The sequence below is a fragment of the Electrona antarctica genome (assembly GCF_951216825.1).
Source record: "Electrona antarctica genome assembly, chromosome: 5".
In the NCBI taxonomy this organism is placed as follows: domain Eukaryota; kingdom Metazoa; phylum Chordata; class Actinopteri; order Myctophiformes; family Myctophidae; genus Electrona; species Electrona antarctica.
Window position 1 is genome coordinate 24,921,943 of NC_136810.1, and position 27,172 is coordinate 24,949,114.

The 27,172-nt window shown below is 42.9% G+C and overlaps 1 protein-coding gene across 2 annotated transcripts in view; it reads right to left on the reverse strand.

Annotated features, from left to right (window-relative positions):
• LOC306922824 (PDZ domain-containing RING finger protein 4) overlaps positions 1 to 26,619 on the reverse strand; it is a 167,228-nt gene extending 140,609 nt beyond the window's left edge. For both annotated transcript variants that reach the window (XR_013789969.1, XM_079500669.1), the window contains exons 1-2: positions 25,987 to 26,619; positions 25,036 to 25,131 (exon numbers count right to left, since the gene is read on the reverse strand). Coding sequence is in view for 1 of the 2 variants with exons in the window: in XM_079500669.1 (XP_079356795.1) it covers positions 25,036 to 25,131; positions 25,987 to 26,412 (522 nt within the window). In the remaining variant the exon portion in view is untranslated. The remainder of the gene's footprint in view (positions 1 to 25,035; positions 25,132 to 25,986) is intronic.
• Between the last annotated feature and the right edge of the window lie 553 nt (positions 26,620 to 27,172).

Below are 27,172 nucleotides of genomic sequence, written 5' to 3' on the forward strand. Positions count from 1 at the left end.
CCGTCATCGTCGGGAAGCAGGTGAAATACAGCCACTTGTTATCAGCGCCCATTTGTGGCGATTAAAAGCCACCCGGGGGACCTGTGGTGTCGGGTAAAGGGGGAGGCATCCTGAATGCCCTGCCCCCACCCCACCGTATGGCATGAGTCCCGAGGACCGCTCCGGAGGGAGCCCCTCGATGCCAAGCGCTGCTCCCTCTGAATGCCTGATTTATCACCAGCCGTCCACAGCTAATGTACCAGGCTTTCTGGTTTCTCCTGGTGGGCCCATGTTGAGAGGGGCTTGCTTTATTACTATCCACACTGGCATCGACGACTGAGCAGCCCCCTGTATTATTCATAAGATCACCCACATTTCTCCATCCAAACATGGGATGCATTATGCAGAGTGCAGATGCAGGTCTGATTTATGGGCCTTAGTTGTGTACAAACATACACATCGATACGACGGAAAGACACTTAAAGTTGGAGGATTCAAAATGCACAGGACAAAAAGTGATAGAGGGTGAACCAGGGGGATGACATTTATTTTGAGCACAGGAGCAAAATGATGAATCACCCTGCGCAAGGCACAGCAAGCTTTCAGTCCACGAGGCCGCTGACTCAAGACAAAGAGAATGGAAAATTGCTGGATCGCTCCATAACAGTGCACTGCATGAGGACGAAAAGTCCTATCCTCTGCACTGACATCCTCATCACCACTGGCCTGTGTAGAGTGGACTGCCCGCGCAGCAGCAACACTGCACCACCACGGAATAAACAGTGAGATTTACGAAAGGCAATGTCTCAATTTACTTCGCCGTATATCAGACTCAAGGCAATTACACAGCCTCCAAACAGTATGGAGTAAAGCTAATGCCAGCAACAGGAGGCAAACTATTCACTTTGATTGGCCGCAGATCGGTAGCCGTCATTGATTTCTAGGCGCCGCTCCTTGGGGACGAGGTCATTTCTGTAGTTTGTATAGAAGGAAAGTTTCAGAGAGAGCAGAGGCATTATGCTGAAAATATGTGTGTGTAGCAGACCAGCAGCATAACTGCCGGGGCATACACCGAACAGTACACAATTATCATTAATTCTTTCTCATGCCCTCGCTCAGACATATTGCACTCCTAACACTCACTCACTCACACACATGCCATGACAGCACATGCGCGCACTGTCGAGCAGAAACCTTGTATCTCGTATCTTGTGTTTTCTTTTGTGTGTGTGTTCAGTTTTTTATATATAAATTAATGCCCCATTCTAATTTCTTGAGCTTGTAGATCTATGTTTGCAAAAAAAAGTCAGTCTGTGGGTTTTCATAAATATTTAACCAATGAAAAGTATTAATAACAACGGCTTGTGACTAAATGATAACTCACTGGATCCCCCCGACAGCAACAGTGTGCTCTTCTCTGCACAGACATTCACAGCTAAACACCTCAAATCACTCACATCGGTAATCTGTGAGTGTTTCAGTCTCTGATTGTCCAAGGCTATTGATTTCACCACACAGCAGCACTCAGCGGTCATTTGCAGTGATGAGCGAAGACAGTCGCTGCCAAATCAGCCCTGGCATTCATTAGGAGGCTAAGCAGAGGAAACCAGGAAGAGTGAGAGTCTATTGAAACTCGATCAACTCCACGAGTACAACCTAACGGGAGAAAACACAATAGGCCAGTTTGTCTGCAGGCTCTCTGATGGATGAACATAATTGGTGGTAGAATTACTTGCACGAACGGAAATCACCACTAAAAGAGAAGATGTTTAGACAGGAAAGAATTACTGTATGTTGATTAAAAAATCACCTGTGTGAAGTGAGCGGTGCAACTGTACCGTGTGGGGGTCCCCGGGGGGTCCCCGCAACATCCACACCCCCAGGAACGTGCCCAGGGGCCAGCCCCGTTCCGGCGAGCCGGCCCGCGTCCGAAACGGTCGAGAAATGACAGAGTTACTGTGTGGGGGTCCCCAGAGGGTCCCCGCAACATCCAAACCCCCAGAAACGGGCTTAGGGGGTCAACTTTGACCTTTCACCAAACAAATTCCTGAGTTGGTCAGTTCACTGCCATTACCATGGTAATCATGTGAGAATGTCAAATTATGTCACTAGTAAATATATGGTTAACATTTTACTGTGCCAAATTGGAGAAATCTCACTGGTGGGTTATTTTGGTGGATGCAAGCCAGCTCTCTTGCCTGCATGTAATGTCTACAGTACCCACTTTCTCTACGTACTGTATAGGCTATAACAACATGAAAGCCATGGCGCGCTGTTCCTCTCTTGAGTGCCATGCGATCGGGTTTTCCTCCAGCAGAATGTATACCGGGCAGAACTAGATGAGTCATACGGCGAGATGAGACGAGAGACGAAGTATAGAGGAAGTGCTGCGATCCTTTGAAGTTGAAGGTTTGAAGGGAAATGGAACACATATTGTATAGTCTTGAGGAGGTTGATTTCATATAGACATGAGAGAACACACACCAAAGGCATGATCCAATTAATTATGCACTAGTATGCAGCCATATTCGCTTTCCCAAGGTGTTCTACCTACAAGGGGTCACTTTATAGCCACTCGTACGAGTGTGGTGACTATTATAATAATTTCAGCAACAAACTAAAATAACATCTACAAGGAAGCCAAGAAAAACACACAGCTAGCTGCCAGATGTGAGGCTGCACCTAAAAGAGCTGAGACAACTGAAATTCTTCTGAACAAAGCTATGTCTATTTATCCCAATTTGTTAAATATCTCCGCCATGCAACACCCTGCCAACAGCTATCTGGCAAAGAACATGGAAATGTGCGGGGAGTGTGTGTTTTCTGCCATCTGCTGGTGAGCAACGGTAATAACACTGTCATGGGACATTCAGCCTTTATTGGCACTGAAAGTGGAGTTTGGCATTTTCTCCAATATGTCATTAGATATTAAAGTTACAATTTGGAGGTGGAAAATTGGGCTCAAGTCAGTGCTTTGGAACAACCAACTCGGTTCAGGGTCTCTCTCTTTCTTTCCTTTTTGCTCAATGTACTGTGTGCGTGGAGTGGACCCAATCAACCAAACAAATGATACTTAATAAGAACCACATTTCGCAGAGAGAACAGTGTGTAGTCAACGTGGGAAGGCTGCATGGAGGCCAGATGGAATCAGAGGGCTGAGATGGAATCAGAAGTAATGACAGATTGGCACTGTTCTCAGCTGGCAGGGGGGACGGACAACAGTGTTATGACCTCAATGCTGACTCAACATCACGGGCTATGGTTCAGAATAATTAGCTTGTTGGTGTTGGTGATGGAGGTTGTGTGCGTGCACACGCACACGCGCACACACGCAAAAATGAACATACGTATATGTGTGCCCTACACACACACACACACACACACACAAACACACACTATCGAAAGACAAAAACAGAGAGACAGGACACAAACACAAACATGAACACACATGGGCGAGGGGGTGTAAGAACACATGTGGTTTCAGCACACACAAAAGTTTTTTTTTTTACAAAAGTTTAGTAAAACTCACAAATCTTGTTTCTCAGATTGTTTGACCAGGAAGGTCAGAACCAGCTATATTGCAATTCTGGGCTTGACATTAACTTTTTGAGGCACAAGTACATTTCGGACAAGTACATTTCCCATTCACTTGTCCGGACACAAAAGTCACTTGTCCGGAGCACGAGCACACACAAATGTGCTCGTCAAGTCAACTAACTGTAAATTAGTTGGGTGAATAAATGTTTGAATTAGGGCTGTCAAATGATTACACATTTTAATCAGATTAATCACAGCTTCAAAATGAATTAATCATGATTAATCACCATTCGAACTATGTCCAAAATATGTCATGTTCTTCTGTATATTGTTGTGGGAATGGTAAGAAAAATTTCAGAAGGCGGATATACATTTAACATACATACTGTATGTATGTATTTGTATTCAGTGTGATAGGATGGTGTCTCTCACCCCATGCAGATAGGGCTGCCGCTAGATAGTGCAGAGTCAATGGGATGTATGGGGCGGGGCATCCAAGCATGGATCATCTAATATTAATTTCACAAATTAATTATCTCCGTTAACTCAGTTCATTTGACAACCCTAGTTTGAATATTAGATAGATCGGTCCTATCCTCGCACGGTTAGCAGACTGACCTCGTCATATTAATTTTAATTCTGGCAGAAAACGTGTATTTAGTAAAATATCCACTTTTCCATGAGCTGCATATGGATGACATTCTCTCCCGCGAGGGGCCTGGAATGAGTGCAGGACTGAACACATCAAAACAAATGTATGGGGCACACAAAATAGGTGGTGTGATCACTTACCCCACACCAATCGCAACACACCTGCCAATTGTGTGCCCCATATGTTTGTGCTTCCCAAACATTGACTGTTCCCAAAGGAAGTTTTCCTATTTTCAGTCCAGCTTTTCCTCGTGGAAAAGTGGTGATATTTTACTTAACACACGTTTTCTGCCAGAACTTTCAAATGGATATGAAACTAGAAGACAATATCTGACTTCAAGTCTTAGGAATTAATTATTGGGTGAGTACAAATGCAGTGCTACAAGTTTAAATGCCTACGTGGTCAGTCTGCTAAGATAGGATGTGTGTAAGTGGATAGGTCCGATCTATGGCTGTGTATTTGAAATACATATAATACATATAATGTATGCAAGATCGCAGACATTAGGGCTATTAACTGCATGATACAATACTGTGGCCAGGAGGATATAACTTGTCCAGCATAGATGGCCGTTCGTGTTGAAATATTAACTAGTAAAAATGTAAATGTTCACAAAAACAGACTCATGTATTTCTCTACATGGGAATGGTTTGTTTGACTCCAATGTCGATCCCTTCATGTGGCCATCCTTTGACATCAGTCATCTATACCAGTGGGTTTCAACCCTTTTCATATCAAAGCCACAGACCACCATTTGATGTGAGATATCTAGCCTCTCAGACCCAAAACTTTGAATATTTTGTTAGAGTTGTATAAGATTTTGTCCACAAATGCTGTATTGAAGTGTTACCACAGGAGAGACAACAGGCATTGATCAAAATAACAATTCTTCTACATTCTGTATAGCAGATGCTTAACAATAATTTTACTCTTACGCGTGAAATGAAACCAAATGGATTAATGTTATGCTCACAAGAGTTAAAGGTCTATACGGGTCCATTTGGTTACCAACTCTCCATCATTTAGCTGGGGACCACCTGGAACCCCGTCAAGGAAGGACCACTAGTGGTCCCCGGATCTCTGTTGAAAACTATTGATCTGTCATAGATGTGGTTTTCAAATGGTGGTCCGTGGACCACTGGTGGTATTGCATGTGGTCCCTGACCATGCATTTAGTAAAGTTTTTATTTGTATTGACATTGACCACTAATTTGGAACCAGTGCACTATCCTGGTGACAAATGATGACGCATCAATGTTGTCAGTTAATGGGAAGTCGGATGTCAAGAAACACAGAAAAAGGGAGTTAGATTCTCATGGGAAAGTGTACCGATTGCCTGGTTGAGACACCATTATAAAGAAATGTGCACATAATCATTGAATGTGTCTGCTCGCTCATACATAAGTTCAATTAATCAGTTAACAGACGTTAAGCCCTTAAACGTCATTATTTAATTTTAAGTTATTTCCCCCACACCATACCCATATCGCCACCCAACACAATAGTGGTCCCCAGGTTGATTCTTAAGCTGCGTTCAGACCTGAATATATATTCGCCTCGGTTCGTCCAGTTTGTGCTGCGCCAGGTCACTCCGTGCCCGTTCGCGCAATTCTCGTCTTTGCATTGACTTTGTATGTAATCGCACCGCTGTAACCATCCAAGTCTGAACGCACCTTTAGGGTCAGGGTGGTGGTCCCTGGTTCACAATCAGTTTAAAACCCCTGATATGACGTCACTCATTTATGCATGTCTCGAAATTTGGTTAAAGTTTCAGTCCAATCATAGCCCCATAATTGACTTCCATGTGGAAGTAAAGTTAGTTACTTGCAGAGCCATGCCACAAAAAAGACCGGTGAGGGGGCCACTAGCAGTTCTAATAAACAAAGCACATAAAAGTCTATAAAAACAATCAGTGTTCCACCGAGGTGTTGCAACATTACGATCAAAACACTCAACTCTATATATTGGAAGACAACAGCCAGCGCTAATGAATATTCATACTCCCTTTCTCTGCGAGTCCATTTAGCTAATTAAAAATACATCCGTCAGATCACACTGTGTCGGCCACAGCGGCAAGGGGAGACAGACGGCCTGAATGGAAATATTCAGCTCTACTGTGTCTGGCTTTAATGAAAACATGCTGAGTCTGTCACACACTACTTGGTCACGCAACACAGCGCAGTCACCTCCCCGTCCTGCCGCCACCGTGTGCCATTAGAAGAGGAAGCCAATTCATTTCCCCTGTGATGACGATTTAAACCTGGAGACCTGACGATGCTATCGTTTTTGGGATAACAGGATTAGTGGTGGAAAGTAACTTACGTACATTTACTCAAGTGCTGTACTTAAATACATTTTTGAAGTACTTTTACTTTACCTGAGTATTTACATTTCTTGATACGTTATACTTCTCAGAGGCAAATATTGTACTTTTTACTCTACTACAATTATTACTAATTAGAGCTGGGCAGCAGTCTGTCTACTCAGGGATAAAGTCGGGACTCGGGAGCGATGTAAATTGGGAACAATGCAAGTTGGGAATGCATGCCACCCCCCGACCCCACCCGGTTATGCAATACCCATTGTATCTGCTGTACCCGTTGTTACGCTGTGTAACATACAGTCTACCATTCATTTTCAATGGAAGCCTACAAAGTGACAGATAATGCTGTGTAGCTTCCCTGATGTCAGGGATCCCTGATGTCGTCAAGAATTCACTGCTGGCACAGATTTCCGTGGTTTCTCGTTTCTCTGAAACCGTTGGTCAGACTGCACACCCCCGCGGGTCATCTGGACACACGCCAAGATTGAGGTCAATTGGTCAGAGAGCGCCCGAGTTATGCACAGGAAAGTCAGACACAGACAGACAGAGATTTTGTGAATTTATTGCGACCACAGGTCACAGTTAACTATGGAATCTAGCATTTCCCGTCAGTGTGTGTGTTGGTTGGTTGGTTGGTCACCCCAGGCAAGCCCCCATAGGCTTATATGGTGCACTGCCCAGGTCATCATGACATCACGTGACATCAGCCCGCCCCACATAGGTGCCCAGGTCATTGTGGCATCACGTGACATCATCAGGGATGGATATCTCTATCTATATTTGTCAGTAAATGCGACCGCTATCGCAGTTAGATCCCTGATGTCATCAATATTGGCCAGCAACTCTACATCTGACCTCAAACCCTTAGATCTCCATATATGGATATATGTCAGAACCTGTTCATTCCATATGTTGATCCTTCCCCATCCATCCTTCCTCTTTGATGTCTCCCTTTTGACTTATACCTGTCCATTCAAACTCTAGACGGGCCTGCCCCAAAGTTATTAGTGCAGCCGGCAAAAACTAGAGTTCAAAGTTCAATTACAAGACATTCCATATGTCAGAACACCCTGTAAACCCTGTACACTCAAGACATGCTCCTTATATGGCCAGTACAGAATTCATTCCAGGTTGATCTGACCCCCCCATGCCAAAGCGCCAGCACCCGCTCAGCCGTCTGCCGTCAACGAGGTGGATGCGTGCACGCGGCCTCGCCCTTTAGGCGTCTTTTACTGGTAGATATAACAAATAATATAATGTGAAATGGGCCATTCTGTATAATTATTATGTTAGTTTGGTATTGTAAGTATATTTTGATGCCAATACGTTTGTGAAATGAAAATGAAATGAAAATGTGAATTGTGTGGCATTGCACCTTATTTTTAAAGAAAAACAACTCAGGATTACTTATTCAACCACTGAATAGGATTAGCAAAGTCTCGGAGCAGTAAATAACAGAGCAGATGAATATTCATGAAGCAGTGTCTCTCTGGAAGAGCTTTGCTTTTATGAGGCAGACTACAGGGCCTTTCAGAGCCTACGTTATGCTGCTGAGACAGTGTGCAGAAGCCATTTTTGTGCTTTGTTTGCTGGTAGGGGGGGTCAAATCAGAACCCGAGATCCTGAGAGATAGGAGATGAGTAGAAATAATTATGCAGATGAGAACCAGGACTCTCACTTTCTTTGTATGAGATTCCCGACTGTCAGCATCACAAAGGTATCCTGCCAGCTATCAAATCTCCTCCCCATGCCATGCTGGAATGAAATGCAAACTCTCATTATTATTTCTTTATAACTGTGCCAGGGATAATTCAAAATGTGTGTGTTTGTTCGTGTTTGTTTGTGTCCGTGTTTGTGTGCATTCACCAATGTACCCTGCATGACAGGACACGTGCAGTACATTTTAACTCCAAATTAAAGGTTTAACTCTTACGGGTCCAATTTTTACACTTTGGTATTATTTGTTTCTGCAAACCACAGATACAGATTTTTATGAACCAAAAAAGCTCACAAAGCGTCAACGTGTTGTGAGCTTGTAGATCAGCTATTTTCGTTATTATGGAAACCTTTCGCCTATTCTTTAAGACACACATGGGTATTTCGGGGCTTGGCCGAAACCGCCATTCCTTCACCGAGTGAAACAACACAGCTTTCACTATTGGAATTGCATTACGGAACGTACACATTGCTACATTTTATGTTGTTTTCTTTATTATATTTATTATATCTTAATTATATATCTTAATTCCAACGACCACCGATCTTGTGAAAATTCTAAACAGGACCGCTAAATATTTGAAACTTTCTATTTGCACATATAACTATTTGAAAGTTTCAAATATTTGGCATATTACCGTATGCCCAAAAGAGGGACACTAGGTGGAAGCAGTTGAATGATTTTCTCACAAGTTGTCATCTGTCGTCATTTGAATTTGGACCTTTAAAGACAAAAATAGGTAAATAGAATAATGTGGGGGAAACAGGGAAACTTTCTTTTAATGAATAAAATGTAATCTTTATTTTAATACAATATAACGTATACAATTGGGGTGGTTGTTTTGTCTCCATGTTCTTCTATTGAGACATTTAAATTAGATTGTGTCAAAGGTCAAGTCTCACCTAGACACAGGATTATTGACACAAATTTTGAAGTGATGGTCAAGATTCAATTTATCCACTGATTCAATTTATCTCGATTAGCTCAATGGTAAAACATTTCATCACTTCATCACAACATGTCATATATCAACAATGCAACTGCTGTTGGTAATCAACACGAGCGCATCAGCAAACCATGAAATATTTCAAGATTTGAATGAATTAAGTAAATACAATTACTACCAAGACTCTTATCAGGTAAAGGAAAATCTTCTCGAACTCAACTGATGGCCATGATTATTAGTCTAGACATTGGCAGGCAGTCTTTATGGACATTCTTTACGTCCACAAAAGTGTCAATTTCTGCTTAGAACGTGCTGGCGCACTTGGTAGTTGGCCGACATAAAAAAGGCATATATATCCATATAACCACAAAATATCCAAAATGGAGCTGCCTTTTTCCTATGGATTCTATGCACTGGCAACATCATGGCAGGTGATCGAAGTAACAACAGGTTATCGATTATTTTTGAGGGGCACTAGCCCCTCCTATATGCAGCTTTTGGTGTGTGTGCACAAACTTTGTCCTACACAAACATTAAATTCCCATTGACAATGAATGGACAATTTTACGTCATAGTGTCTGAGCAAAATTACATAATGTCTATTTTACGTCATGATGATGTACGATGATAATCACAGGTGTGATTTTTGTCAGGTGAAACCTGACCTATACATTCGATCGGTTTGGCTTTGACAACCTAGTCGTGATTGGCTGCCCCGAGTCTGAACCCATACTCTGAAACGCTGCCTAGCCAATGGGAGTGCCTCCTAAGCCCTGAAAGGCCACAACGTGTTAGTGTTAACCCAGAGCGCCTCACAACCTTAGAGTAGCGGCTAATTTTATGAGCTAACTGGAGCTACACAACAAAACACATGCAGTGATTGAACCAACCAAAGCACGTCGGAAACGAATGCAAACAACGGCCGCAAGGTTGTCACGGAGAAACAAAAATAATAACAAATAGGGGGAAAAAACAGACGCACAGCGGAGACAGACATCGCTTGTTTCACCTGACAGTTAATGACGTGTCATTCTTGTTTATAATCCATTACATTGCTTAGTTAACTTACTTGCGCAAGCAGAGCGCGCAAATACTGCGATTGGCTGGGTATGTATGAATGTCGGCGTACTCCACCGGCCAATAAGGGAAGGACCACTGCTCTTTATGACATAACTAAAGTACGTTTGAACGAAATACAACAAAATATCCACCGCGGTGGCTGAGACGGGTGTAGTACGTAGTTCAGACAAGTCATTGGTCCGACAAATGACAACCCACCTCATCCCCTAACCTAACCATAACCGCAAGCATGGGAGCAGACGCTAGTCCGACATGCGGATGAATGTCGGACTAATGCCCTGTCTGAAAAGCGTCCACCTCCCGCTGAGACCAGAGCCATTGAGTAATGGTTGAGACAAAGCAGTGGAAGGTCCTGAAAGATACATAACGTCAGTCTTACCCAATACCCAATCTTTCTGTTTTATGAACACAATGCTGCTGTACTTTATACTTTAAATGCTTAGTATATCTTTTCAAAAAGATTTAGAAGGCATTGTAGAATCGTCCTCAGGTCTAAATGGGTTAAACTATCGATCATCGATTACAATCGATCAGTTTGATGAAAGATTGCATCCCAATTCCTACTCGCGTTCATGTGGTTAAATTGACACTCCGGGATGTACGTGTGTTTGAGAAGCACAGAACGCTCTACTGTTTGTCTTCCTCTCAGCCAGCATTGGGCTCGGACATGAAACAGGAGAGACGACTCAAAGGGTGGATTTGTTTCTGATCCCTGGACTTGGCAGTTGTACACTGACGTGCCAACGGCTGCTAATACCACAGACGCACCTGGCATATTACACCCAGCTTATCCCTCTCCTCAACACCTCTCTAAATGCACCACGCTGGTCCCTCAACATACTGGAAAGCTGCCTCTCTCTCACTGAAAAGCAGCCTCTCTCCGTGTAATTAAGGCCTAATCCTCCTGTCTACACACAGCATAGGCAATCATAATGCTAGCTGTACATACATGGGCTGCACATACAGCGATTTGATGATGTCACACCTAGCTAGGGGTGGCTAAATTCTGGGGTATATTCAAAGTTGGAAACTTTCCATGTGAATGAATAGCCATTTTCATTGTGAGCTTGCAGATCAGCTTTTTTCTTTTTTTTGGAGGATGAGAGGCGCTGCAGGTGCCTCGGGACCACAAAGACCTTTTCATCTAGGATTGCATTTGCATTTTAAAGTTCCCTGCAATAACATTTGCAGTAAAGATTGGTGAACTCAACGTGATACATTTCTGTAAATGTTCTGAATGTTTACCAGAATGTTTCCACCCCATTTGCAAATAGTCACACCTAACCAGTAAAGTAAGTAAGCCTTGCCGTTATGGATCCATGTGGCCCACAGGGCAGGAACCTATCTCTTGTTTCGGTAGCGTGAGACAGCTTGACGTACAAGTACACCCCCTGGACATGATGCTAGTATGTCGCAGGGACTTACCCCCAATCCATACCCTTGATGCTGAGTGCCAAGCAGGGAGGCATTCCAATTTTATAGACCCGGCCTGAAAATCTAACCCGACCTCCCAATCTCAGGGTGGACACTCTAACCACAAAGCCACTGAGCTGAGCTGACCTAACCAGTACAGTAGGTCAATTCAGTGTAGGTCTGGTCAGAGTGCGGGATGTCTTCGGATTTGTGTTGGGCAAGACCATGTAGTATTGTACTAGTAGTGTGTTTTAAAAACACCAATCAAGAGTGGCACTTACATTTCATTGTATGTGACGGTACGAATGCTTTCTATATGCTCTGTGCATAACTGTAGTCCTGTGTTTCCTGCTCATTTTCCCATAGCTTTGTGTGATTGGCTCAGCAGCAGATTTGAACCAGAAACACCTGACACCTATGCGATTCCTGTTTACATCTGATGCCGAGCCTATGGCGCCACCTAGGGATGTCCCAATCATGTTTTTTTGCTCCCGATCCGATTCCGATCATTTGAAAATGACGTGATCGGTCCCGATTTCCGATCACGTGTAGTCCCGGGTCCGGGACAGCCCTAGTACTGCCGCCACCACCACCTTCTGGAACCCGGGACTACACTTATCCACAGTCTATTCCTATTTGAAAGGTCAAGTGGCAAGCCTAGTGTGCGGGTAACTGAAAGCACACCAAATTTCCAAGATGATCTATTAGGGTTTTAACTGTGTCAGAGCCCAGTGCCTCTTACGATGTGTTCATCCCCATGGAATGAACACCTGCCCGAGAGGAGAGGAACAGTTTGTTAGCATTCTATTGGCACTGGCCACCCGCGGTTTAACTTGGTAGGAGAGCATCACCACAGGGCACACACATCATCAGGTCTGCCCACATCTTAACCTGCTTGTACACTAATTACAAACAGCTAGATGAGAGCGGCCACGTATGTGTATCTCTGAGTGCACGCGTGTGTAGATTATATAAGTGCATGTTTTGTGCACACCACATCGTGAAGTGAATGTGTGTGTGCGACATGCATGCATGCGTGCACGTGCGTGTGTGTGTGTGTATACGGACACACTCAGGGCTTTCACTACACTCTCCTTTGTAGCAGCTGTAGGTTGAGCCACATGTTTATCAAGCCAGAGAGAAATCAGTAGGCCTGCGAGAGTTCAAAAGCCATCAGGTCAGTGAGTAACACGTCCCCCCCAGAGATGGGAGGATGGGAACAGAGGGGGTGTCTTATTTTCGAGGCAACCACAGCTATTTAGCTGGTGAATCACACAACAACAAAGCAATGTTCTCGATGCAGGGACAAAGACGAGAGCCTCTGGTTGCACGAGAACCTGTGTGTGTGGCACAACCTTCCGTGCCATGAGTTGTGACCAGGGCTAACAGCATATCATTTGTGCCAGCTGTGTGCAAGCGTGTACATAAATTTGAGTATGTGTGCACACACAGACACGTGCAAGTGTGTGTGTGTGTGTGTGTGTGTGTGTGTGTGTGTGTGTGTGTGTGTGTGTGTGTGTGTGTGCGCGCGTTTGTGTTTGTGTGTGCTTTGTATGTGCATGATGTGAGCGTATGGCCGTATGTCATTGTACAATGCGTGCACACACAGTAAATTCCAGAGTGTCAATTTAAGATTTCACTCTGAATTTGGTACTGATTGCTCCTACCTTGCGAGATACTGTAAGTCCCAGACTCAAAGACCCACTTCTACACTTGCTCCAAGGAGCCACACCGTAAAAAAAATATCCTTTTGGGTCTCAAGAAAGACTCGTGGTGTGCATCAGTGGTGTCTTTTACAGTGAGTTGACTGAAACCACCACACCAGAACGTAAGCTGGAAAGTTCATCAGTCATCTTCTGGTTTATGGTTCTGAGACACAAGGATCTTTTCCAGATGTTTGGACCTCTGTGGGTGCAGACTCTTAACCATGAAGATGTGAACAGAGCAGAGGATCTCTCCTCATGGTTGACTGGGGTGATGAAGTGTTCTGACTTATGTTGTCATTCCCTCTCTCCCGTGGCGGAGAGGGGTCATTGCAACAATGTCCGAACTGCAATAAAGATGGTGTTGCATCTATTGGTCCAAGTCGGTGTGTGTCGTTCGCTTTAAATAACTACTGACATTGTCTACGAGTGGTGTCCTCCCTGACACCAGGGTCTTCTCAGTGGAATAGTAGGCAGACTACCTCCAACCACTGCAGATGTGTTAGTTAGAATTATTGTAATAACATACTAGGGCTGGACAATTAAATGAAAATAAAACACAACACACGATATTTAGATTAACCAAGTTAATCTTGCTCGTGGGATTTAATGGAATTTTAATATACTGCTATTTTCATTATATTAAAAATAAATATATTATATTATCTTAATTGAGTTTGAAATCATTGCGATATTGATTTGAAGTCATATTGCCCAGCCCTTTAACACTAACAATTTTTCCCAGCTCTTATTTTGAAAAGCCACATTTCCAGACTACCGGAAGTGAACATAACCTAGGAAGCTGAACGAGGCCTGGACAGGCCTTATTTACAAGATGGATCTATACCGGGGCACTGGAGAGCTCCACATCGTCGGCTCTGTGCCGTCAAAGAAACGTTGTTTTGACCAAAAATCCCATCTGGGACAAGGAATAAGGAGATACAGGCAAAGAAACAGATTATTATGGCGAGGACGATCTAAGATGGGCGATCCATTTTCATGACAACAACAGGTAGCTACCCGATGCTAACGCAAGTAGCATTATGGCTTGATCGATCGAAAGCGCTATAAAAGCGCAATTGCCATTGATCAATGGCAATGGCGGTAAGCATAGTATTAAATAATAGGCTTCAATTGACCTAGATCTACGCCAATGGCTCGGAGGGTGATGTTAACATACTATAATATAGACTGCATGCTTGGCTGTGCAACTCCAATTGATGAATACGCAACTCGACGAACGCACACATGCACGCACGCGCACGCACACATAGTGAGTGAGAAGTGAGACAAAAATGTATCCGTATTTTCTTGCTGAATATGCAGTTGTGATACGAGGAGTCACTGAACAAGTCAGTGCTGCTTATTCAAATTATTTGCTCTCCAACTTCAAGAGCATTTGACACACAGTAAAAATAAATTGATTTTAAATAACATACTATTGCCTCAGTTTGCCAATTTAAAGTAAAAAACATTCCATATTCATTGTTTAGAAGGCCATCTGGTACACCTTTACATCTGAGGAAAGAAAAGCTGCCACTTGTAATTTGCAAAATGCAGGGTAACATTGCAGGATAACAAACATACATAATATACTGTAGCCAAACACAATGCACTCTATATAAGTCAGTAGAGTGGTAGATCCCTTGATCTTAGCATCATATTACTTTGTTTGTTTATAAAGTGCTACTTGCTAAACTCCCTTTGAATTCTGTATATTATAATCTCAAGTCACTGTACCAGATTACAGGATCGTGTTATGTTGGAGGTGCCTTCATCTGTATTGAACAACAAATGTGACGTCAGGACAGTTTGAAGCTGGATTGCTTTGTCCGCTTTGATGCTTTTACGAATTCAGTGGCACATTTGACGCTGGAAGAAACCAAATCCACCTGCCTGGAGTGCAAATTGTCATGTTGTCACTGAAGTGAAATGGATGTATTTTAGCAATTGAGTTATTTTCCCCCGAGTTATAAATTCTGTATGTCCATGTAATTCATGTTTTGGGAAATAGTTTTGCTGGAAACGTTCCATTTTGTATGCAGGGTTCCACTGCAAAAGATACCGTGGTCTCAATGGTCATAATGGACGTCACAGAAATAAAGGTTTCAATTAGATAATCAATATAGTCATCATACTGTATTGTTTTAACCCATTTTGGGCGGGAACCCCTTTTGGTGTTTTAAACATTGTTATAATTTAGCTATTGAAAAATAGCAGATCTACAAGCTCATAGCGCGCCACCGAGTGGCGCGCTATGAACTTGTAGGTCTGCTATTTTTGAAAAATCGTTAAAATGTGCCTCAAATCTTTCCGAAAATTGTCATGATTTAGAAAACTTTTTTTTTCTTAATATCGACGTCAGGCCTGAATGGGTTAAAACTTTCATTATCTGGCGTCATTACTGTGGCCTTTATTTTCCTTCCCTTTGTATGTGGCTATATATAGACAGAGAGAGATTGTTCTCTAACTGATTATTATTATTGTAATACTTTACTTTAATATTTTATATCAGTCTCTCTCCACACTGTTGAGGTAAGTTCAGCATATATACAAGAAATAGCAGATAGTGAGTGAACTTGCTATGTTGATACAGGTACTGTAGTTTTAAGTGACAAAAAACAACATTGAACTACGTATACAGCCACAGCCACGGTAATGTGCCACTTTTCTCCTCCAATTACAGTAAGTGTTCTCAATCAATACATCGATTGACTAGTAATTTCATCAAAGTGCATTTAATCTCTGTATTGTACGGGAAGAAAAATCACTTGGGAAACTTCAGGAGCATATTATTTAGGTTCACAAAGTGGTAACTTTGTGAACCATTGGCCAGGGTTAACATGGGGGAGTTCCAGGGGGGAGTCCCCAGCTAAATTGGTCACAATTTGGGGGTCCTTGACTTGAAAAAGGTAAGAGAACCATAGATTTTAGACAGCAATCAGAGCGGTTTCTAGTTCAAGTTCAGGTCAACAGTTCTGTTCCATGATTTATACTCCAGGCGTCCACAGGCCAAGTAAACCAACATCATCAACATCAGCATTCTAAAAAGGGCCTTTCAGCAGTTAGAGGCAAATTTACCCAGAGTGCTCCTCTTTACGAGCGGGTGGTCTTTAGTGGAATGGCTTCCTGTTTCACACCTTCTGCCTAAAACAACAGAACTGGACTGGTAGAGTCAACACACAGCCACGCACACAGCCACGCACACGCACACGCGCACACACACACACACACACACACACACACACACACACACACACACACACACACACACACACACACACACACACACACACACACACACACACACACACACACACACACACACACACACACACACACACACACACACACACACACACACACACACACACTGACAGGCCAAGCCACAACTCACTTGGGCATGTACTGTACCCTTCAAAGTTCTCATTGGTTTGGTAAACCGACCACCCCTGGAATTCAGAATACACTCATTTTGGTATCTGTTTTGACCACATGAACTCTGGCACGATCCCTACTTTGGTTAATGTCATTATAGGTGACATTTTTAAATAGCAGATCCACCATCTCAATTGTGAGCGTGTAGATCGGCGATGTTCGTTATTCGACGCACAGCAAAGTATAGGGCTTAAGTGGTTAGCTTGTAGAAGGCCTTGTGATTTGGAATAACATCTTGTTCGCCAAACCGACACCCAGGAAAACACCGCAAATTCCTGTAACTAATGAATTCATGTAAGCATGAACATTGCCTGATGAGAGATTTGGAGTAATCTAGACATTTGAAATGATTAATAATAAAACATGTTCCCCTTGATGGTGGGGAGGTTAAGACCCCATGTATGCGCCAGAATGTGCTTTATCACTAATAAATGTCAAATATCAAATCCCACCAGAGGCTATTATTCACTATCTGACTGCGAAATGTGTAAGGTCAGTTCAGATGCTACAGCCTATGAATACAGTATGAATCCTGCCACTTGATGTGCTTATGGCATTGGGTTATACATACAGCAGAGTAATTATTAATCATAATGAACCCTAGGCATCCCTAATCAGGATGAAAAGTGCAGATGATCTACAAGCTCACAACAACGCATTGCATTGCAACACGTACTGTATAGTAGATCGGCTATTTTCAGTGAGGACATTTGTTGTAGAGAGGGGAAAAGGACGGGCCAAGTATAGACCCCTGGATGACCCCGGCCAATTATAGGGTTTAAGTGGTTTCAAAGCATTAGTGAACTTTGGTAGAAATTGGGTCGTATAGCTGTCTGAGCATGATACACAAGTGATACATAAGTCCCACAAAAGAAAAAAAGTGTAATCTTTTGTTGTTGTTTTTGTGCTCTGTGAGTGAGAAAACCGGCAGTGTAGCGATTCCATTGACTCGAAACAGATCTCAATATTTACACTTAGGGCCATTTCTTGAGCCACCCCTTACCCCTTATCTCTAAACTTATTCTAGAACCCAAGGTTCGAATGAAGTTTAACATTGCATTGAAGACGCGTTGAAGACGTGGGAATTGGCAAATAGGGCTGTCTTTCACACGGACAGATGACTTAGGTCAACATTCCAATTCACAGCATGCACAACTGACATCGTCATCAGAGCAGAACGGGTACAGAAGATACCTCTCGGGGGTTAAACGACACAGAACATACTAGATTAGAATATCTACATTTTACTCTCTCACGGACATGTTAGGAAGGAAGGAACTACCGTTTTGGAGGGCAGGCGCGCTCACATTTTGAAGATGATTGGTTGGAGAACGGAACCAAACTGATGACTTGTGCATCAAACATGCTATATTTTCTTTTTCAGCACTGGCTTTATGCTGACGGCAACCTTGAGGGAATTGGAACAACGACAGGACATGTCTCTGCTCTGTCTAGTCTATATGAACAGTCTCAGCAGTGATATCAATAAAGAAGACAACAAACTACTGTGTGTCTGATAGCTGCGCCTCTCTGCTGCAACACACACACACACACACACACACACACACACACACACACACACACACACACACACACACACACACACACACACACACACACACACACACACACACACACACACACACACACACACACACACACACATGCGTGCGTACACAGTAAAGTGACGATTTTTCAATATCTCCCCTGCAGCTAAATTGGATTTTTTTTCTTCTGTTTTGTTTCTTCAACATTCAGCAGCCAAGCTCAGCCTGGGAGTCGTATTCTGTTGTTTATCAGCAATCATATCTTCTTCTGTTTGGGGACTTGGCAAGAAAACCAAACAAAAAAACAAAGACGAATCAAATCAGGTGACATGAAAGTGGGGGTCATAAATCTCTCTCCTCTCTTGTTGTCACAGAGCAATCTGTACTTGTCATCTTGTGTTACAGGTCCCAAACGAAATAGCCTGCTTTCCCTCTCTCCTGTCGCACAAGATTGGATGTTGATGACACTCGAGTTCTGTAGGCTCACCACTCTCCGTTCCATAACGTAGTACCCACCCCCAGCCACCCCTCCACCCCTGTCATCCATTAGCAACGAAGAGCAGTCACGGCTACTGTACTCCCACTCTCAGACAGGTGAAAAGGCCCGATTGTTTCTGTCAAATGGTCCTCCTCTGGAGTAGCAGTCCTCCTCTGGAGTAGCATCAGTGCGGCAGACAGTCTGGTCTCTGTAATGTATGAAGACATTTAAACGAAGCATTACCTTTTCCTACGGTGGTGAAAATCCATCAGACATTTTCAACAGCTCTGGGAATAGTATGTTGAAAGGAACTGCCCATTATCAAGTTATGCAAGTGTATTTCTGGGGGAGAATGTGCTTCAGTACTCAGACCTTTCAGCTGACTCTGAGCTAAAGTGCGGGGCTCTTGGCTCCTCGGAATAGGAGTGGGACTGTTTTAAGTTTCACTATGGTTTAATCTGTGTGTTCATCTGGTTTCAACTAAACATTTTTTTTGCGTGGGCAAACGTTAGGGATATTATGTTTTACAGCACTTTTTCTAGCTGCAAATGTGTAAAAAGAAAACAAAAAGGAAACTTGCCGTGACACCATTCTTCTTCTTCAACGTAGCAGGACAGCTGACTGACTCACTTATCAACTGTATTCATTGTGAGACCATGAGGAAAACAGCTGGATGATGGGAAACATGGCATGAGTCATGTATTAAGAAACCACTGCAACCTACAGTACAGTAAAGGTCTCTCTCTCTCTCTCTCTCTCTCTCTCTCTCTCTCTCTCTCTCTCTCTCTCTCTCATTTTAAACAATAGATTAAACTAGCTTTAATCATGTTTAAAGCAAGGCCAGGTATAGCCGCTCCACAGTCCATTTCACTATACAAGTCAGCACACCAATTAGTTTTGTTTTCCCAGAGCTTACAAAGGTAATACATTACATAGTGGGAAGGCTATAACTGCCTTTAAATGTCAGCAACACAATCCCCTTAATCAGACCCTCCATCCCCTGTATTGTTCTGGCCGACAGAGAGATTACCACTTCTCTGACAAAGAGCATTTGATGAAGAACTGCACCGCAGCGGTATTGGCAAATCCATTTAGGAAATACAATGAAAAAGGAAGAGAGAGAAAACGATTAAGTTCACATTAGAGTGTTTTTGTAAAACCTGGAGATGAGGTCTGAAAATAGATGCTGTGTCACACTGCCAAACACTGGCACAATACCCGTGTTAATTAATCAAACAAGCACCTATCGTACTCACAGCCTGCTCTTGGCAATTTAACATGTATATAATTCGATGTGACCATTAGCATGATTAAAGTCATCAAACCTGACCTCTGGCCCAGCCTGCCTGGGCAAAACAGAGATCAATTACAGACACACAACTTTTGCTTCTTGAGCTCAGGGATAGAAAAGCTATTATTGTTTGGCATTAAAAGCCGCAAGGGAGCTTTTAATAACGATTTTCTAGGTCGTCTAGGACAACAATAGCTCAATAGCAGTTAGATACAGACTGAATCAACTTTAGTCCATCAATTACTCATCGGCATGCAGACCGTGCCCTGCAATTCAATGACATTTGCATAATAGTCTTGCGTAAGGGGTTGTTCACAACCCTGTGCAAAGAAAAAGCCAGTGGTTACACTTTGGTGCAAAATGTCATGTTCACACCAATTATTGCAATTTGTTTCCCTTGTATTGTCCTGGACTTGCATAGCATGTACAAAGACGGGACACAAAGGGGGACCCTGTCCGTATGCCTCCCAATACACAAGGCGTGTGGTGGTTATATTTATTCCCTTTAATTACGGTATATGGGGGCGTGTGGGTAGATGAGCGGGTAGTACTGTGTACAGTACACCGACCACATAATCGCAACATCCCAGGTTAAATTCAGGAGGGACACTTGGCGTGTATGTCCTTCCTCTTTCCGACCTAGAACAAACATGAGAAAGTTCTCATTCTACTGCAGTGCTCTGCCACCAAAATGTGGAATGCCCCGACATTAAAGGATGTGAATCACTGCTTTCTTTATAAATTGGCCTGGAAAACATCTATCAGGAGAACACAAGGGAAGGTCAGTCAATGTAAACATTGAAAGAAAGGAGGTGTCACTCACAGCCGCTCATTTTCTCATTTGTACATAACTAGAATTTCGCGGGCCTTCGGCCCGCTCATCCTAGCGTCATGTGATGCGTCGCAAATGGGAAGAAGGCAATGGCAACCCATGATGTTTTCATTTATGCATTTGCTTGGAAAGCGCAAAGTTGCCAAGCTGGCTGAGTGGCCCTGTTTGGTTTTGTGTATTTGCGTATGAAAGCGAGCATGGCAAGGCGCAGGAACAGTATACTGTACTGTGCTGTACTGTAAGTCTTTGTACTGTACTGTATTGTACTGTACTGTACTGTACTCATGTGTACTGTACTGTACTGTACTGTACTGTACTGTACTATGTACTGTTGTTATTAGTGTTCTTATTTATTATTATTATTATTATTATTATTATTACATGGATTCATATTCTGATGTACTGTACTGTACTGTACTGTTCTCTGTACTGTTGATATTATAGTTGTTATTAGTGTTGTTATGTTTTATTATTATTACATGGATTAATATTCTGATGTGAGCTTTCTTTCTGTACTGTACTCTGTACTGTTGATATTATTGTTGTTATTAGTGTAGTGTTCTTATTTTGTATTATTATTATTATTAGCGTTTTGTGGCGTGTGTGTGTGCGTGCCATTTCAGCTGCATCGCGAGGCGATCCAAAATCCCCCCCCCCCGCGCACGCACGCACGCACACACACACACACACGTGTCTGCAGTGACACTGCGTTGTACACAGCTGTTTTGTGTTGCAGCGCGTTGTTGCAGCGCGCGCGTGTGCGTGTAGTGTTGGTGTTGTTGTTCTTATCCATATTATATATGCGCCTCGGTTCGTCCCGTTTGCACCACGCCAGGTGTCGACGCGGTCGTGTTTGCATTAACTGTGTATGTAATCGCGGCGCTCTCCATCCAAGTTAGAATCAGTGTAGAACCTGTGTTGTTGTTCTTCTTCTTCTACTTTTGGTTTGCGGCAGGCTGTACACTGTGTGTGTGTGTGTGTGTGTGTGTGTGTGTGTGTGTGTGTGTGTGTGTGTGTGTGTGTGTGTGTGTGTGTGTGTGTGTGTGTGTGTGTGTGTGTGTGTGACTGTGTGTGTGCGCGTGTGTGTGTGTGTGTGTACTGTGTAACTTCCGGTAGTGTTTCCGGAAGTGTGAAAGGTAACATGAAAAACTTGTGGGTCACGTGGTGGGGTTTTGAGCCATTGGGAAGGGGTGATGTAGTGTTGCCAGGTCCACGTATTGTAAGCGAGTGGTAGTGTGTGTAAGTATAGGCTTTAGGCTGTAGGAAGTCAGGGTTTGCGGCCTTGTTTACATAGACGTGGCAACAATGTTGGCGGCGCAGCCAATGAAAAGAGGGGAATCACGGGATGCAGTGTTGCCAGGTCCGCGAATTGTAAGCGAGTTGTAAGTAGCGTGTTGAATGGCATTTTTCTGGGCTTGTTTTCATAGACCTGGCAACAGTGTTCCGTGGCCCGTGTGTGAGTGTGTGCGTGCGGGGGTGTGGGTGCTTGGGGAGATATTGTTTGTTGTGAAGAGATACAATGCCGGCGTGGGTGTGGAAGGGAGGCAACGTTGGTGTCAGTGCAATGAGTAATGTTCCGGGGGTGGTGTTGAGGGTCGGCGTTCGGCGCGATATGAGGAGATAGCGGCCGAACGACGCGGAGGGTAAGTGTGTGACGTCACTGCCGTGTGTGTAGTGTGTTGCAGTGTGTCAGTGACGTGTCAGTGATGTATGCAGTGTGTGACTTTGGGTCCCTTTTCCTGGGTTGGGTACAACTTCTCACTTGTATATATATAAGTATTTTGTATTTGTTGACGACATGTATTATTTTGTATACATCTTATTATCTTAATGTCTACACGTGCTGTTTACATTTCTTTGTTTTGTGCCCTTTTTTTTTTTTTTTATTGTTTTTAAGAAACCCCTCAACAGACCCCTGGGTTCGCACAGACATTACTTGGAAAGGAAGAGAAAACCTGCTGTTTACACTTCTGACTAATAAAGTATTCAATAAATCAAACCAACCTCAGTTACCCGTCTACTACAACCCTAGAGTCACCGTAGTCACGCTCTACTACTACTGTTAGGATGCAGTGATATTCAGGGTTGAAACGCGATAAGGCATGTTTAACCCCTGAGTTTACCCAAGGGAAGACAACACCCAGAAAAACATCCAGGGGAGCCATTGAAGACATTTCGAAGAAATGACACAAGATCTGCTGTGACCCAAAGACCAGGTCAAAGAAGACCACTCTTTAGATGCACCTTTCACCTCTGCACTCTGGACAAAAACCAGGAGGTCTAAATGCTGTTTTATGCATGTACATAATGTTGACAGACAAAAATATGAGTACGCTATTAATGTCGGTTAACACTGTTGACTTGTCTTACAAATGAAACAGCCATTAGCGTGCATGTATGGTCATTCCTCCAATCTCCTTTGTCTTAGTTCTACTTCATCTTCACATCACAAGTTTAAAAGTGAGAAACAGTGTGAAAGAATAATTATCTGTACAACCAACTAATGTTTTCCAGTTTCAAGAAAAGAGTCATAATGGTAACGAATAGATACATAAGAAAACGCAAAGTCATGTAATAAGACACAATGTCAAATAATACAGTGTCCAATAAAACAATGCAGAATATGCACAAGTATCTTGTGCAGGTCTATTTCGACCTGGTGCCCCTATGTTGGTCATCATGTGAAAACCTACAACTCCAAACTTTCAACATAAAAGCTAAAATAGCACCTATACAAGCTCACACTTGTAGATGGGCTATTTGCCTGTCTGCCACTGTCTGGCTATTTGAGCTATTTGTCATTATTAGTATGACAAAGTATATATGGCTTAACTGGTTAATGGTGTTGAACAAGTCCCTATGGTGATGAAATAGGCTAAACATATGAACACTACACACACACACACACACACACACACACACACACACACACACACACACACACACACACACACACACACACACACACACACACACACACACACACACATACACACACACACACACACACACACACACACACACACACACACACACACACACCCCTCCAGGCTAAATGACAAACAACGGGGTGTGAGGTGAGATTACCTTCTGTAAGCTTTTTTTAGTCTGGGATTTGCTACCACTCAATAGTGTACACTGTGCATCCAATCCCAAAGTCAACATTTGCTCAAAGGTAGTCTGGTAGCTGGGTTGCACCACAGCACTGCTAAATCCCTATTAACCTGCTGTGCTTGGAGGTGCTTTTCCCAGTCCTAGCATTTAGCAGTTAATATAAACATCAGTCGACATACCATTGATATTTTCACGGATAACGTTGATATTTGGACTAATAATGTTGAATGATAAACAACTTTCTCATTCAAATGAATAACGTTCCCATTTTGCTCAAGGACCAACATGGAAATAAGTCTTTCACAATTTTTACAGAATTTAAAATACAATGAATATAAATTATCGTTTTGAATATCAACAACATATCAGCAGTTCAATAGAGTTGTGCCACTACGGTTATGGATAGATTCCCACTGAGCTCGAGCTCATGCTAAGGAAAATGTGCATACTGTAAAAAGCTCTGGATGAAATCATTCACAAATAGCATTGCAATTCCAGGGAGATTTCACAATAAGTAGCCCCAAAATGCCAGTGTCATCGGTAAGGTGAATCTTTCTTTGTTTTAAGTGCTGGAAGATGCAGTAGCGTTATTTTAACTAATTATGGGTCATTCTAAGTCTTTATAGAAGACATCAACTCACTAATTACAAAAACTGTTAAATCAACATCCATCGGCATTGAGAGGCCATGGCCTGTCGGGCAATTCTTTGGATTTCTTTGCTGACACTTATCAATGGCCTGTGTGACTGTACTGTTTTTGAGCTTTTAGTGTATGAAACCCATTTTTTGTCCCAACAAACATTAAATGACATTGACAATGAATGGACAATTTTGAGTGTTTGTGTAAACACAAACATTGCGTAACACAAACATTGATGACGAAGGTGAGGATGCAAATTGTGATTGGCCGGAATGGGATAATCGATGTATGATGATGTACGATAAGAGCGCCCCTCACTTCACACGGGTGTGATTTTTCTCTTACCTCAGGTGTTTTGTGTCGTTGCTTGGGTTCCTGCTCTGCACCAGTTGCTATCTTTGATGGAGTGCTCTTCCCCTCTTCAGTTATTCTTAAATCATCCTTAATCAACAGGACAAAAATAACAAAAGCTGCATTAATTTGACCTCATATTCAATTCAATGTAACTCGAGTCATTATTGGTCAACAGCAAAGAAAAACAACAGATTCACAACACAAGGGCACACAATACAAAGATGTATTAAAATACTGTACTGACATCTCTGTTCCAATGATTCTAAGAGGAATACCTTGTGTAGGTAAAGCCAGTAAAGCCATTATGATAAACTTTTTTTTAATCGCAGACATACATTTGTACTTTTTGTAGCCTACATGAAATTCCTCACCACAACATGAAAGGTGGGAACATACCCATCACAGACTTACACTTGTCATTGGGAGCTTAAGCAAGATTCTGAATAATGATTAATTAAATGGCACCTAAGCTTTTTAATTGTTGCTACTTTTTTTAATTGTTACTTTTCTACATTTTAGCCAATTATTTCAACTATTACCACCGGCAATGTCAACCTAGCTTTAATCTCATTATAGCTATAATTATTGTTTATAATAAGATTCAAGATTCAAGACATTATTGGCACAGTCAGATCATGGCACATAGTCTAACTACATTCATTGTGAAAAACCTAGGTTTTGGGGATGCTCCATGGATGAGTTCTAAATTGACCCTTACAAGCCTGTAACTCTGACAGTGAGTGTACACAAGGAAGCTAAGTGGGTCCATTTTGGTTATACATTTGTATACTGTCAGATACAGAGTTAAGGGTGTCCTTGAAATGTAATTATGTAAAAGTTTTAGAAGCACTCTACATAACCAAAGTTGTTAAACAAGTGAAATGCAACCCAAAGGGTATAACACCTCACACATCTCATCTTCAATTAACCCTGCTCTCTCACCTTGTAGTACCCCGTGACTTGCTCTGCAATGCTGCTGATGTTCAGCATGTACTGGTGGAGTTTCTGCTGGTACTTGAGGGCAGAGAGCTGCGCCTCGCTCTGCAGAGCTGACACCTGGGCCAGGAGCGCCTGCTCCCTCCTGCCCCACCTGAGCCTCGCCATCCGGGCTTCATGCTCCACAGCTGCGGTCCTCTCTTCGAGCGCGTCGCTGAGCAAACGAAGTGCGTCCACGCAACTGTGCTTTATTCCTCCCTGGGCGATGTCGTCGTCCCGGCCGGGCAGCAAAAGTCCGCAGCCTTTTTGACAAATACCCACCGCCACGTCTCGCGTGTTGTTATTGTCCATCTCTTTTTCTTCTGCGTTCAAAACATGGCACACGTGTGTTGTCTCCTGGTCCCCGCAAGGATCCGGGCAATCGGCGCACATGTTTGGGCGTGGGCGAGTCTGCCAACTCCTTCTGATGTACTGGTAACCTACAATAACTTGAGGCAAAGTTATTTTTAAATCCGATCAGGTGTAATTTGTAAGTAAATAGGCTACTGTCTGTCTGTAGGGCAAGTTAACCTCGAACCGCGACACTGTTGCTCTGCACGGCAGCACAGGCTAGCCCAGGTTGTCCCGTGGACCTCAGAGTCTCAGGCAGACACCAAATGAATGATGTTTCACAAGGGAGTGCTGGCCAACAAACTTCTACTTACTTCACTTAACTTTTGCTCCTGCTAGTAGGAACTACTAAACCTATGTGTGAACATGGTTGAATTATCACCCGTACAAATGATTTCATATTTTAGACATTTACATCGACGAGATATAAAACCGAATAAGCTCCTAATTTTTATAAAATAAATACATTGGGTAGTAGTTTGCAGTATACTGGGTGATGTTCCATAATCACCAGTAGAGGTCGCCTACGTCCTCACTTATTGATAGTAGCAAACAAACTTGGGGCTGTGTGTAGTGATTTACCTATAGTACTCTCGTGTGTACATGTTGATTCATTCGTTACAACTGATCTGTAGCTTAGTGCCACTGCCAGGTCAGCGTAACTTCTCCAGTGATGAAAAATCTGAGCAAGTGCCAAGTGGTCTTTGGGGAACTGTCCTTCAATGGATCGCTATAGCTAAGCTCTGAAATACAATACCTTCACGGAGACTTTCGTTTAGTAAGCCTTCCTCCATGCTGGCCT